The sequence below is a fragment of the Camelus bactrianus genome, chromosome X (assembly GCF_048773025.1).
Source record: "Camelus bactrianus isolate YW-2024 breed Bactrian camel chromosome X, ASM4877302v1, whole genome shotgun sequence".
In the NCBI taxonomy this organism is placed as follows: domain Eukaryota; kingdom Metazoa; phylum Chordata; class Mammalia; order Artiodactyla; family Camelidae; genus Camelus; species Camelus bactrianus.
The window spans coordinates 7347785-7361207 of record NC_133575.1 but is presented as its reverse complement, the minus strand read 5'-3'; the positions used below and the strand labels follow the sequence as shown (position 1 = coordinate 7361207).

The following is a 13423-nucleotide window of genomic DNA, read 5'->3' as shown; positions in this document are numbered from 1 at the left end:
CTTAGCTTTACCTCTGGATATAATGATGTTAGAAGCTAAATTCTATTTGGTGTAAAATAAGTGTTATTTTATTCAACTAATGAACACAGTTAATCTGCTGCGGTGGTCACTATAATTACATATAATGAGGTAAGTCTTTTACCGGGCTTAAAATAACATAGTCTTTGCCCCAGAGTTTTGACACATCATTCTCTAACCCTTTACTTTGAGGAATTTTTCTCACTCTTGCCTGAAATCCTGTGGGTGCTGCCTCTGAATTCAGCATTCATTTCCTTTGTTTGCTCTAGTCCGACTTAACCGGAATTGGACGTTCCTCAGAGGCCTCAAGTTCTGACATCTCCTTCCTTCCTTTTCCTCGATTGGAGTTGCCCAGGGATGATAGTGATGACTTGGAGAAAGAAGGAATTTCTTGGAGTTAGCAGGAATTCTGGAGGGAGCCTGAGCCAGTCTTGTCTGTAAGACAGATTAACTGGTCCCCTCCCTACCCTTTCACCCAGGGCTGTTTTCCATTCCGGAATGATCATAAGGCCGGCCAAGACCTGTCCCCGGCTGTGTGGACGGGGGCACTGGGCGCACGGCAATTCCAATTAGCGGTCTAATTTTAACTTGGCTTCTGGCCAGAGGGCTTCATCTCACAGCACATTTCAAACACCAGTGCGAACGGTCAAGTGGGTGACCGTGGACTTATCTTGGCTAGCCCCAGAGGTATGGTCAATTACGTCTGAGGGTCGTTTTCAAGCAAGACGGAATCAGGAATTGGAATGGAGGTTGGATCAAACAAGCATTTTTATCCCGACTGGGAAATGCTTATCAAAATAGTTCTTAGTTATCAAGTAAGCACAAAGTGCCTGGAAATGACGTTCCCAGTGAGGGGAAATGGCCCAGCTGTGCTTTTTTTGGCGTTCTCTCATCTACTCAACAGGAAAAATATTAATCAATGGAAAAAATGCTCCCTTTCTGTTAATTTAACACATGAGTTTTAGATAGTGTGGGAAATAGTAATACCTAATGTTTTTACATCACAGTTTTATTACGTGGATTGCAAAGAACTTTTGAGAAAATGGTTTTTACTTAGCCGCACATTTGCACCTGTAGAGATGTTTTATTTTCTCGATGGGCCAGCCGAAAAGCTGAGCTAAAGTTCCAGGGTTCCCAATGATCTTAATTGTATAGACTGGTTGAAAGAAGAGGTCCAGGGAAGAGGTCCAGTGACCCTCTGTAACTCGCCTTGGGCGACACCTTTTTTCCCCATCAACAGGGAAGCAATTCGCAATTCAGGATTTCCTCATAAAACAAATTAGCGACACTTCTCCAAGGAGATAAAGACTATCTAAGAGTGCCCTAACTGGGCTTTCCATATTGCTCTGTCTACTTTTTGAACTTTTATTGAAGGATTACTGGCAGACAACAAAATGTACACGCTAGGAGGGTCCAGACTGACGCATTCTCACTAAGCGAGCCGACCCATGTAAACACCTCTGTGCCTCTTTTGTTCAAGGTGATGCGGCTTCGGAAACTGGCTCAGCAGATTGCAAACTGCAAACAGTGCATTGAGAGGTCGGCATCACTCATCTCCCAAGCGGAACACTCTCTGAAGGAGAATGATCACGCGCGTTTCCTACAGACTGCTAAGAACATCACCGAGAGGTAAGTGCAGGGGCTGCTGGGAAATTCTCAGCGGCTGGCCTCCCGCGTCTAGGGTGTGATTGGTTGGCCTTGCCCTGTCTTGCTTTTGTTTGCATTTTCAAGGCTGAGTACCAGAGAGAATAGAGGCTTTGAGTTGCTTTGTTCCCCCTGAAGATGCTTCCCTTTGACATGTCAGCCTTTTCAGAATCAGCCTGGAGTTCAAGGCCTTTGAAACAAGAGTCTGCCAGTTAGAAAGAATGAAATCAGCCTGCTTTTGAGGGGGTGGGGAGAAAGCTTGTAATGGTTCAAAACGGCATTTATTGTGACCCTCAGGCCTGATCTTATCGTATACTTGGTAACAAAGAAGCCAAATGAAGGCCACAACATAAAAAGGAATCTTTTCTCCTGTCTCAGGGCTTACCTATTTAAAAAAAAATCACCCGGGTGTTGTTCTCTGTTAGGCCTGATTTTATTTGGTTGAGAAGCTTTGCCTCTCCTGAAAAGTCGAGGCTGACTCATGTGGGAGAGAAAGAAAGGACCAAACTGTCAACTTCATACCTCCTTCTTTTAGAATAGTTTTTATTCTAGGGTAGGGAATGTAAAAATGACCTTATTTGAATGGGCAGCCCAGCAGTGAAACTAGCAGGGGTCAGTGCTCCTTCAGCCCTCGGCCTTGCTTGGCGTAAAATGACTCATCTTCACTGCTGCAGGCACCTGTAGCGGTATGCCACCTAAACGACATCTGCAGCCAATGTCAGTGGCCTTGACTTTTCATTCCAGTTGTCAGAGTCAGCTGCCCCTTCGCCAAAACAGTAAAAGAATCCTACCACTGGAGGACCCCAGACAGCTCACTTGTGCCAGTCCGTGTCCTAGAGCAGGGGTCCGCAGACTGCTCCTGTAAAGGACGAGAGACTATTCCCCGCTTGGCGGGTTTGAAGTCTCCATCCCAGCTCCCAGCTCCTGCGCTCCGCCGTGCATGACGCGGCAAGGTGTGGGCGAGGGTGTGTTCCAGCAAAGCTGTTTGCAAAAATGGGAGGCCAGACTTGGCCCTCGGGCTGTACTTTGCCAACCCCTGGCCTCAGGGGGGAAAAATACTCACCATCTTATGATATGAATTTCTTCAAGGAAGGAGAAAGGAAACTATGGCTTCTGGAGGGGCTTGCTTGTGCCACTCCGCGTGCTAATTCTCCACGTGTCGCGCAGACGCAGGCGGCGCGCTTTCCGTTTCCACTGTTCCCTCAGTGGGAGGAGTATTGCAGGGCTTTTTATAACTGTGACCTAGTATCCAGCCAGCTTCTTTGTGTCCTTTCTTATATTTGAGAAAATTTCCTCTGCAACTGGTTAGATACTTATCTCTTCCAATGCACGTGGGCAACAGCTGGTTATCATCCCTTTTATATCCTTAAAATGATCTCTTCCCTCCTCCGAGAGCTGCCAGCCTCTTTCTTCATGCCGCTTAGGTTCCAAGTGTTTAATTGTCTTCGCTGCTCTCGTCTGGCCTGCGTCCAGTTGCCTGAAATATTCATGCTTAAGTTAAAAACTGCAAACAGCACTAGTATTCCAGTGTACCCAGGACACTCTGCTAGACAGCGTTCACACTTACGTCACGGTTTCCAACTGGGATCCAATAGTACTTTCCTCCAGCTATAAATTGTGAGGTGTCCGGATGAAATGGCCAGCCTGAGCTGCAGTTCTCAGCCAGGCCTAAAACTGCGATCAAGTCTAACAGGAATAAATTCTCACCTAGCGAGGGGAGAGAACATGGTCCCATAACAGTTATGGTAGAATGTTCTAGAAGAAGACGTGCATTGGAAGCATAACACTAGCACATGGATGCCCAGCAGGTCCTGCCTGGCCCCGTTCAGCTCTACCTCTCACAAGCCCATATCTCATCAAGAAACATGACTGATCTCTCTCTCTCTCCAAATGAATCGTATCATACACTGTATTCTCAAGCCTCACTAATATAAAGTTCTTGGTGTGATTGTAATGTGCACTTTTATAAAATTATGTTAAATAAGCAAGACTCTTCACTAAATCCAAGCATAAGAAGGTTGGCTTACGAGAAGTCTGAACTTCCATCAGGTCTGAATCCGTAGTACCTAGAAAAATTTGCTAAGAGCCCTTGTCCCTCTGTTTCCGCCTCCCCTGTCTTTCTGTCTCTGTCCGTCAATCCTCTTGGTGACTTCCTGAGCCTTTCTCTCTTCCCAGCAACCAGAGTGTAGTCAAAGGTCACCGGGCTTGGGTTAGGAGTTGGGAAACCTGGGCGCAGATCCTAACACTGTCACTTTTTACCTGTGATTCTTCGGGTTTATCCCAGAGCTACTTTCTACTTAAAAACCTGGGCTCATAGTAGCTCCCTCTATGAGGAGCTGTGACAACACTGCTGACGACACCTGTGAACTGGCCTTAGGTGTTGCAGCTGCTCCATTGTGTTGGCTGGATTGGTGTTTTCCTATTACTTACCATTCCTCTCTAGAACATGACCTCACAGGTCTGCTTGCTATCGTGTCTGCCTTGGGCTTTGGCGCCCGTGTACTTCTAAACCATCTTTATTCTTCTCTTCAAAGGTGGAAAGCCCAGGACAAACTTTTGATCCTGCAGACCTTCCTAAAGTGAGAGTTGGATGCGATTTTTCTGCATCATTAAATCACTTAGAGTGGGTGTGTTCGCCTGCAAGCTGAGTCAGACCACAGAAAGTTACTTAATTCATCCAAAAACAAACAGACAAACAAAAAAACCCGAGGAGAGCCTCAAGCTTTACATTGTAGGAGATGCATATGCTTTGCAGTCAAGTGTGTGGCTCTTTGCTAATTGCTTGGTAGTAATTACCGACAGCATTGGAGCTGTTCCCTCACACTTGTGAGTCTCATTTTGCTTCTGTGCTCCCAGCAGGCAGGACCCAGCCATCTTGTTTTCACCATTATGGCCCCGGCACATAGCAAACTGCCCGACTGGAGTGAATGCTTGAACAAAGCTGTAAAACAGAACCGATTATTCCTACCTAATATGGTGGTCGTAGGGATGCAATGAAATAATGTAGTAAAAATAGTAGCCGAGTTCCTATCACAAGGTGAACATGCAACAAATGCTAATCTCCTTCCTCCCCAGTCACACAGTGGCTGCACGTGGATTATATAACACACAGTATTCTCAAGCCTCACTAATATAAAGCTCTTGGTGTGACTGTATGTGTGCGCTTTTGTAAAATTACGTTAAATAAAGCAAAACTCTTCACTAAATCCAAGCATAAGAAAGTTTACAACTTATAAGAAATCTAAAATGAAAATCCCTTCTAGCAGCAAAGTTGTATCAAGAAGACGGTAAAAGGAAAATTCCCTCTGAACAGTACTCAGTTTTCAGAGTTCCTAGCGGGAACTCAGCCTCCGCAGCGTGACCCCTCTCCCTCACTGCCATAGGCAATTCAAGGATCCAAAAGACTTCCCCAGAACACAAAGCCAAGAACTCCAATTGTCAACTGGAAAGATGTCACTTAATTCTAAGAATTAGAGTGTATCTGATGAGTGATTCTTGAAATGTGTTCTGCAGGGTGTTCATTGGTGTTAAAACAATAGAGTGCCAGAGTCAAATGCATTTGGGAAATCCGGAGCTGACTAAAGGAAACTATGTTTTGTTACATGAGACCTCAGTGGGTTTTACCACGGTGATGTGCATTGTAGCCCACCTGCCCAAGAGAGACCTATCTAAGTGCCATTGCTGGAGGTCAGGCATGGGAGGGGGGATATTAAACAGGAAGGGCAGAGTATCTTCCCCTGGTGTTGACAGTTTGGCAGCAACCTTGTGAGTATTGTAGCTCTAGACATGTCTACCTTCTGGAAAACTGGCCCCGTATGGCTGCTAGCAACTGAGTGTTGTGGAGATGACACCAAAGTCGAAACAGAAACAGGAAGTCATGTGCAGCCCACTGTATTAAGCATCAAGATAGGACCCAGCACCCTCATTTGCTCCAGTATGTTAAGAGCTACACGCACGCACGCACGCATGCACGCGCACACATGTACCTGTACACACAGACACGGATGTGACTGTAAAGGCATGGCATTGAGAAAGTGGTATACACGGAGGGTCCTGGCGGATTTTGGCAGTTCATCTGAAAGGCCAGAAGATGGGCAACAAGGATTTGGGGGATAAAAACGATGCCTAAAGTGTTGAATTTGGCAGACCTCTGCTCGCCTGTCACTCCAATTAAGAATTTGAAATTGTAGCCAGAGATAAATATCTCTCCTTCCATCAAAAAAAAACAAATGCTTAGGTGTTAAAAGCTGCAGTAATCTCCAGAGAGTCTCACCGTCAGTCTTTGCCTCCTAGGCTTAGGAACTCTCATCCCTTCCATCCCTACTTCGCCAAGTTCCCAGCGTCCAGATGGCAGGCATGTTCACAGTGTCACTTGACCGAAGCATGTTTTAGTTCATTGTGGGTGGACCATAGAACCAGGAGAAACTTAGGGAGGAAATCTATTTGGGAAGAACCTGAACAGAAGCTTACACCAACTCGGGATTATCCGTTCAGAGCAAACCAGAGCCTCTAACGTGGTGAGCACAAGATCGGTGCCATTTGAGTATAGCAAAGAAATGTGATAGGAAGTTCGGGGCTTGGTCTATAATCGCTTGGTGCAATTTTCCCTGGACATCATGAGACTGAAGTACTGGAGTTTCACTTTGAAATTGTTATTTGAGGAGTTCAAGTGGCCCTGGAATATTTCTTTTAACTTATATGCATTTATGCACATGTTTTGGGGTCTTCAGTACATGACCTCTTTTAAGGGTTTAGTAAATATTTGTTGAATAATCGTGGGGTCTTTCTGAGTTTGAAGGCATTTTTGTGATCATACGTCAGAGGGAAGGCAATTTTTAAAGTACAGTTTGACCGTCTGTGGAAATTGCCTGGCAAGCATCCCTTTCTCCAGCAGTCTAAATTAGTGCTTGTTTGTCGTAATAATGAGTCCAATTCACTTGGGTGCAATATTTAGCCAACAAAGTACCACAACTCTGCTGTTCACTGTTTCTTGGTGGAAGGGTCAGGTGGTGGATTTAGATTCTCCACCCTCATTCAGACACTTGAAACTTTTCTTTCCAGAGTTTATGCCTCTTTAAACTTCCACGTGCGGATCCCAGCCTCATTCCAGTTATGACATTGCTGATTATCCTTCCTACTGTTTTCCCTCCATAGCACTGAATATGCACCAGAAATACAATTAGAGAAACTTTATTTCTCAGGATTTTGGGCATTTCACAGGTGTAACTTTTTTTTATCGAGGTGAAATTTGCATACCATAAAGTTAACCATTTTAAAGTGACCAATTCACTGGCATTTAGTACCTTCACAATGTTGTACAATTCCCACCCCTGTCAAGTTCCAAAATATTTCCATCACTCCAACAGAAAAGCCCACATCCATTATGTAGTCACTCCCCATTTCCCTGCCCCCAGCCCCTGGCAAACACCCGTCTGCTTTCTGTCTCTCTGGATTTGCCTCTTCTCAACATTTCACACAAGCACATCATATAATATGTGGCCTTTTGTGTCTGGCTTCTTTCCCTCAGTGTAATACTTTCAAGGTTCATCCACGTTGTAGCATATATCAGTATTTCATTACTTTTTATGGCTGAATAATATTCCATTGTATAGTTAGACCTACAGATATGATTTGTATAGCCAAGATACATTATCTTCATGAAGTCCAAAGCTTTCAGAGTCATTAAGAGATGCAAAAGGAGGTACATCTCTTAGGGTAAGCAGGTTGAAATTTTTCTAGATTAAATGAAAGAGTACAGACTTAGAATTCTCCTCCTGGCTGCTGCTAGCTAGCTTTGTGACCTTGTATGAACAGGCATCAATACTGTTAATTAGAAAATAAGTAAGTAGATTGTGGCTAAATCATTTAAAAGTTGTTTCTTTGCTCAAAAATTCCCAGCACCCTACACACCACCTGCCACCTAGTAGGTCCTTGGTGGCGTTTATCAAACTTCATGAAATACCAAAATCGAGAAGATTACGAGGCTAGCATAATTTGATTTGCTCAGAAGTGGTTTACAGCATGCCATAATCTTCTTGTTCTTAAGAGAATCACTTGCTTTTTTTTTAATTAGTCAAAAGTGTTCTGCTATGAATGACAACTTTCCGAATCACCGTGAGAGTCAACTGCAGACTGATACATACCAATAGGTGGCTTTATAGCTTATAAACGAGAAGTCTAACTAGCAACCTTGATGAAAAGGAGAAACAGCATCCATCGGGGGAATTTGTGAGAAAGCTCATGAGTATTTTCCATGGCATCTGCTGGGAATATGGTGCAAGGAAATGAACACACGGAGAATGAAAATGAGCCAGACAAAAACTCCTTTTTTAATGTTTATTTTAGAGCGAGGGTAGTAATTGATTAAACTAATCCAATATCTGGAAACATTCTTTTTTAATCTTCACTTTGCCTTTTATGCAGTTGGAAATTTTGGAGACTCCTCTTTGAAGTGGAGCAGGGTCGAGTCTGAAAGGAACAAACAGTTTCCCAGACAGCTGTGTGAAGAAACGCCTGGAGCTGTGTGCTTCTCGGTGGGGTTAGATGTGCAGGGCCCAGGCTGTTAAATACACAGCAACGTGAAATATGAATATTCTTTTGCCTCCATGGGGAATTATTTTCCGATGGTAAAAAGGAAGGGAGGAAGCCATTCCGCTGTTGCCCCATTCCTCTGCCTGCGCTCGAAGCTTGCTCATTTGCATTGTGTTGCTGTGTTGTACCATCCCAGGATTCTTGTTTAAGGCTCCCATGTAAAAACGGCCACTATTTTCATTTTTTTTATCTAAGTATAGTCAGTTATGACGTGTCAATTTCTGGCGTGCAGCATCATGTCCCTGTCATGCATATATATACATACATTTTTTTAACGATAATTCTTTTCCTTTTAATTTTGTCATTCCTGGGGAGTGATGGTGAAAGCCAGCTTGATGTTTCTCAAAAGTTGTTTTCTTTAAATTCCAGAGTCTCCATGGCAACGGCATCATCCCAGGTCCTAATTCCTGAAATCAACCTCAACGACACATTTGACACCTTTGCCTTAGATTTTTCCCGAGAGAAGAAATTGCTAGAATGTCTGGATTACCTTACAGGTATTGTTTTTGTGTGTTTTCTTTAATACTGGGTGCATTCAGTGATACAAAAACTTTGCCATTAGATCCATTTCCTAAAACCATGTGGTGTGGGCTTCAGATTTAGGAACGGTGTCTCATATTCCCATAGACGATTTCTGGCATTTCTTCCTTTTTTTCCCCAAGCAAAATAACATAGTCCAAGACTAAATTGGGGACAGAGGGAAAAAGAGTCTCAGTCATTTAAAGCATACTTGACACCATTCTCCTTACTCTCAGAGTGCGGGTACCACACATGATAGCTCTGCTGGTCATCAGAGAGATATGGAAGGCAGCGTGGCTGTTTTCTATTTCACAACAGCACAACAAATGACTCTCACAGTGCCTTGGCAGAGAACAACTTGGCAGCTAACTGTGATGGGGTGTCTACCTTGCTCTGGCTCTTTGTGTTTATTTAAACATCACAATGTCAAATTGAGGGAAAAGTCTTATAATCTTCATTTTGCAGATGACCGAGGTCATCCAGCTTGCTGGAGGTCAGAAAGCTAGCGAGAAGCAGAATTCAGATTTAGCTCAGGTCAGTGCAGACTCCCAAGACATCTGCTCTTTCCAGTAAAAGACTGACTTTCATCTTGGCAGAGGTCAGTATGGCAGAGGTACCCCAAATCACATTTGAATTCCTGGTGCCATGTTTCAATGTTGTGCTTTCTGATAAGCTTTTTTTTTTTTTCGTATCAAACTTAAAAAAAGCAACTGGAATAAAAAGAAAACCCCGTGTGACTCCCATTCCTAACCATCCTTCCAAATTTTTCTTTGCTGCCCATCTCTAGAGCAGGCACTGCCAGCATTTGCTGGTAGAATGTTGACTATTTAGACGACCTATTTGTGTTAGTCAAAGCCACCAGTGCCTGCGACTTCAGAAAAACGCCGCTTACACAGTGAATGCAGATGTGCAGTGAACTCAGGACGTGCCCCCTTTAAAAGACCACATCCGTTCCTTAGCGCAGCACCAGCATCTCCACTCTAATTCTGTGTGTGTTTGTGGGAGAGCGGTTGGGAAAGGTGGAGCAGGACAGAGGGAGGACTGTGTGATGTTTGCTTTTACAGTCTGTGGCTAGAAAGCAAGGACTTCTGTAGTCAAGGAGCATGGTACCCAGAAGCTCAGTTTTCTCTCTGTCCAGACCCGAGGTGCTGTTTTTAGCCTTTCTGCCTTTGTGAGGGATGCAAGTCATCCCACAAACATCTTCTTATCTTATGTAATTCTTTCAAACCCTACCACTCCTATTAAGGAAGAAAGAAGTTGACTTGGAAAGCAAGTACAGGAAGGAACCAAACTTGGTTTCACATATTTATGAATAAAGCCTTTCACTTTGAGATGTACCTAAACTAACACTATTTGATAGAACTTTCTATGCTGATAGAAGTGTTCTCTAGCTGCTAGTCACATGGGGCTATGGAAAAGTCAGACTGTGGCTAGTGAGTTTTCACTTTGATTTAACTTCAGTGAAATTGAATTGAAATATAAAGAATCACATGTAGCTCCTGGCTCCTGTATTAGACAGTGCAGGTCCAGCCTTTCTCTGGCTGAGCCATTTTTTTTTATCATGGCATCCTATTAAAAGTCTCCTTTTTTCTTATATCATTTGGAAATGCGCTTTATTGCAACAACAGAAAATCCATTTGGCAGTGACTAAATCCATCAGAGAGTCTTACCGTCACAGAAACGGGAGAACAGAGGTGTGCCATCCAGGGCTGGGCAGCCGTTCAGGGATGACCTTGGACCCCAGGCTCTTTCTCTTTTTCTGCCTTGCCATCTTCATTGGATTGCCACGTGATTCCCAACATGACTGCCCCACCTCCAAGCATTACATTCAAGTTAGGGACCAAAAGAGAGGGATAGAGGGGAAAGGATGACAAAAACACCTCTGTCAGCCAAGTTTGTCTTTGTTAATTAGGAAAACAAAAATCTTGCTCAGAAGACCCAACTCACAAACTTCCACTGGTGTCTTATGGGCCAGATCCATGCCCCAAAGTCATGCCGAAGAGCAGAGAAGACAAAACTGTTCGGCTGGGCACGTGGCCCTCCTGCACAAAATCAGTCTCTTATTGACAAGAATGTGTTCTATTTCCCAATTATTGTTTAATACATTTCAACAATGTACGCCCATTCTAATCTCTGTACGAATGCCAAGGGACTGATTACAGGGGAAATTGTGCAAGTACTTTGCACTGACTGGTAATTGTACACCATATATCATCCCGATGGCTGTTGATGCCAAACCAAAGACCATATGGGGTACCTGCTATTATGCCTTCGTAGCTGTCAACCTCAAATACAAATCTGGACCATTTCTAGACATAACATCCATCCTGGCCATAACATACGATGCTTGGCAGATACTGCCAAGTCCAAACAGTTTATCAGACATTTGTAAGCAGGAAATGAAGTGTTAGTGGAGTATTAGCCCACCATTTCTTGTGACCTGTTGATGACAGAGGCAAGAAAATAACAGTTCTGGTACCAATTCCATGAATATTGAAATTGGCAGCATGCTGCTGCTCTCATTTACAGTAAATTGGATATTGACTTTTCAGGACAAACCCATTGGGTTTATGATCAAAACAGAGTTAGCCTGCCTAACTGTGAAAACAAGATTTTTTTCCCCCATGACATGCCTCTAGACGGTATGTCACGTTATTAACCCAGAGAGGTGACACTTCCTCCCTGATTGCAGCTACTGCCATGTGTGTCTCAGCTACTGGCCTATTTCAAACATAAGTTTTCTATATATTTAATCATATATTGCAATGCAGAAAGAACAAACGCTTTCTACAATGGTTGATGGAGAAAGAATTCAATGAACTATTTAGATTATGGGAGAATAAATATTTCTCCACTGATCCAGGCAGGGTGATCCCACACTAACAGGGACCACACAGACAATAATAAGCATGTTTTACGATGCAGCTGGGCCTCCCCTGTGGAATGCATCTCCTGATGGGTGTCCCTTATTCATCCAAGTCACAGTGCATGACACTAAATCTTGCATGGGGATACTTTGGGAGACAGATGTATGAAGTCATAGTCCAGAAAGACTGCTTTGAGGGCTCTGTGGAATCCTTCTACCTTCATGCACGACTTAATGCAGTGCCTGCCACATGGAGGTGCTTAATCGTGTTGGTACAACTCAATAACCAACAGAGTAAGCTGGGCGAATTGACTATATGCAGCAGACATCAAAGTTGCTGGCTTCATACACTCCTCGTCCTGGAGATATCTTCGGGTGGTAAAGTGAAGAATACTAAAACAGTTTTAGATTTTACCATTTTCATAAACTTTCCTCCCTCTGGGTCTGTTTAGGACTCATCAATCCTCATCAAAGGTTACAGCAGGAAAGAATTCTGTAATAGTGAAAGCAAAGATTGCTCCTTATCTGCGGGAGGCAGCTATGTTTCTCCTTTTGAAATTAGGTTCTGGTGTAGGGAAGAATAGAAATAAAGGTCTGGATCGATTTTTTAAACCTGGACTCGGCACACTTTGACTGTAAAAGGCCAGATGGTAAATGTTTTAGGCTTTGCAGGACATATGGTTGCAACTCCTCAACTCTGCTGTCGCCCGAAAGCAGCCATGGACAATACGTAAATGAATGAGCCTGGCTGTGTTCCAATAAAACTTTATTTACAAAAACAGGCAGTGGGCTAGATTTGGCCAAGAGCCATAGTTTGCCAACCCCGGCACTAAAATATTATTGCTGGTGCAAAACACTCACCACATAGTCTTTTTCTTGCTCCCAGACTCTTCTCATAAAACCACTTACTGAAATCAATCCAATATAAGTCAACCTAAAATCATTATTTTGGTAGGCTTGAGATTTCTCTTCTCTGCAATGTGTTCAAGACATAAAACAGCAGCCTTCCCCAGTGATAAAGTTAATCAAATGCCAGGGAATCATGTTTCTCTTGGGGAGGGAAATGTGCTGCTTAGATCGGATTGATTGGTACTCATGTTCTTAATGTGCAGTATCACCTATAAATTGAAAAATCAGAAGAAAACAGAACCACACTAATAAATTTTTATAAGGCCTCAAGACATCTAATGACAGAAAATTTTCAAACAATTATCTGGCTGGTCTGTTAAGGGATAACAAACATCAGTATTTTTCCAGTTGGGTGCCTCAATATCAAAATACGTAGTCTCTTGGAGCTCATAGGTTGTCTGACTGGCCCACGTGCCAAATCTGGTCCTCACTTGTTTTAGTAAATAACGTTCTACTGGAGGCTGGCCGTGTCTCTTTGAGCGCAGATTGTCTCTGGCTGCTCTCATGGTGTCAAGGCAGAGGGGAGTGGTTGCAGCAGAGACCATATGACCCACAAAGCCTGAAACACTTACTGTCCGACTCTTGAGTGTAAAAGTTTGCCACCCCCACGATGGGGATGAAATTAACAAAACTTCATCTTGTTGACTTTTGTTTAACATGTTTTCTTTCATGAATAAGAGAGTAGTGTTTGTTTAACCTTCTAAAGATGCTTTCATGATAAACAGAGATAAGATACTGGCTGACTGAAGTCCCACTACCTGTGAAAAATCAGTGATAATCAGCCAACCAAGTGTTCTTTAGATTGGGCTGACCACCTCTATCTAGCACAGTAGTCCTGACGGGCGTGTTTAGGAAGGCCTGCTTTGACTGGCAGAC

The 13423-nt window shown here is 43.5% G+C and overlaps 1 protein-coding gene across 7 annotated transcripts in view; it reads left to right on the top strand.

Annotated features, from left to right (window-relative positions):
* MID1 (midline 1) overlaps window positions 1–13423 on the top strand; it is a 559519-nt gene that overhangs the window by 520568 nt on the left and 25528 nt on the right. For all 7 annotated transcript variants that reach the window (XM_045525026.2, XM_045525025.2, XM_045525028.2 and 4 more), the window contains 2 exons: window positions 1499–1647; window positions 8623–8750. In XM_045525026.2, the coding sequence (XP_045380982.1) occupies window positions 1499–1647; window positions 8623–8750 (277 nt within the window). The remainder of the gene's footprint in view (window positions 1–1498; window positions 1648–8622; window positions 8751–13423) is intronic.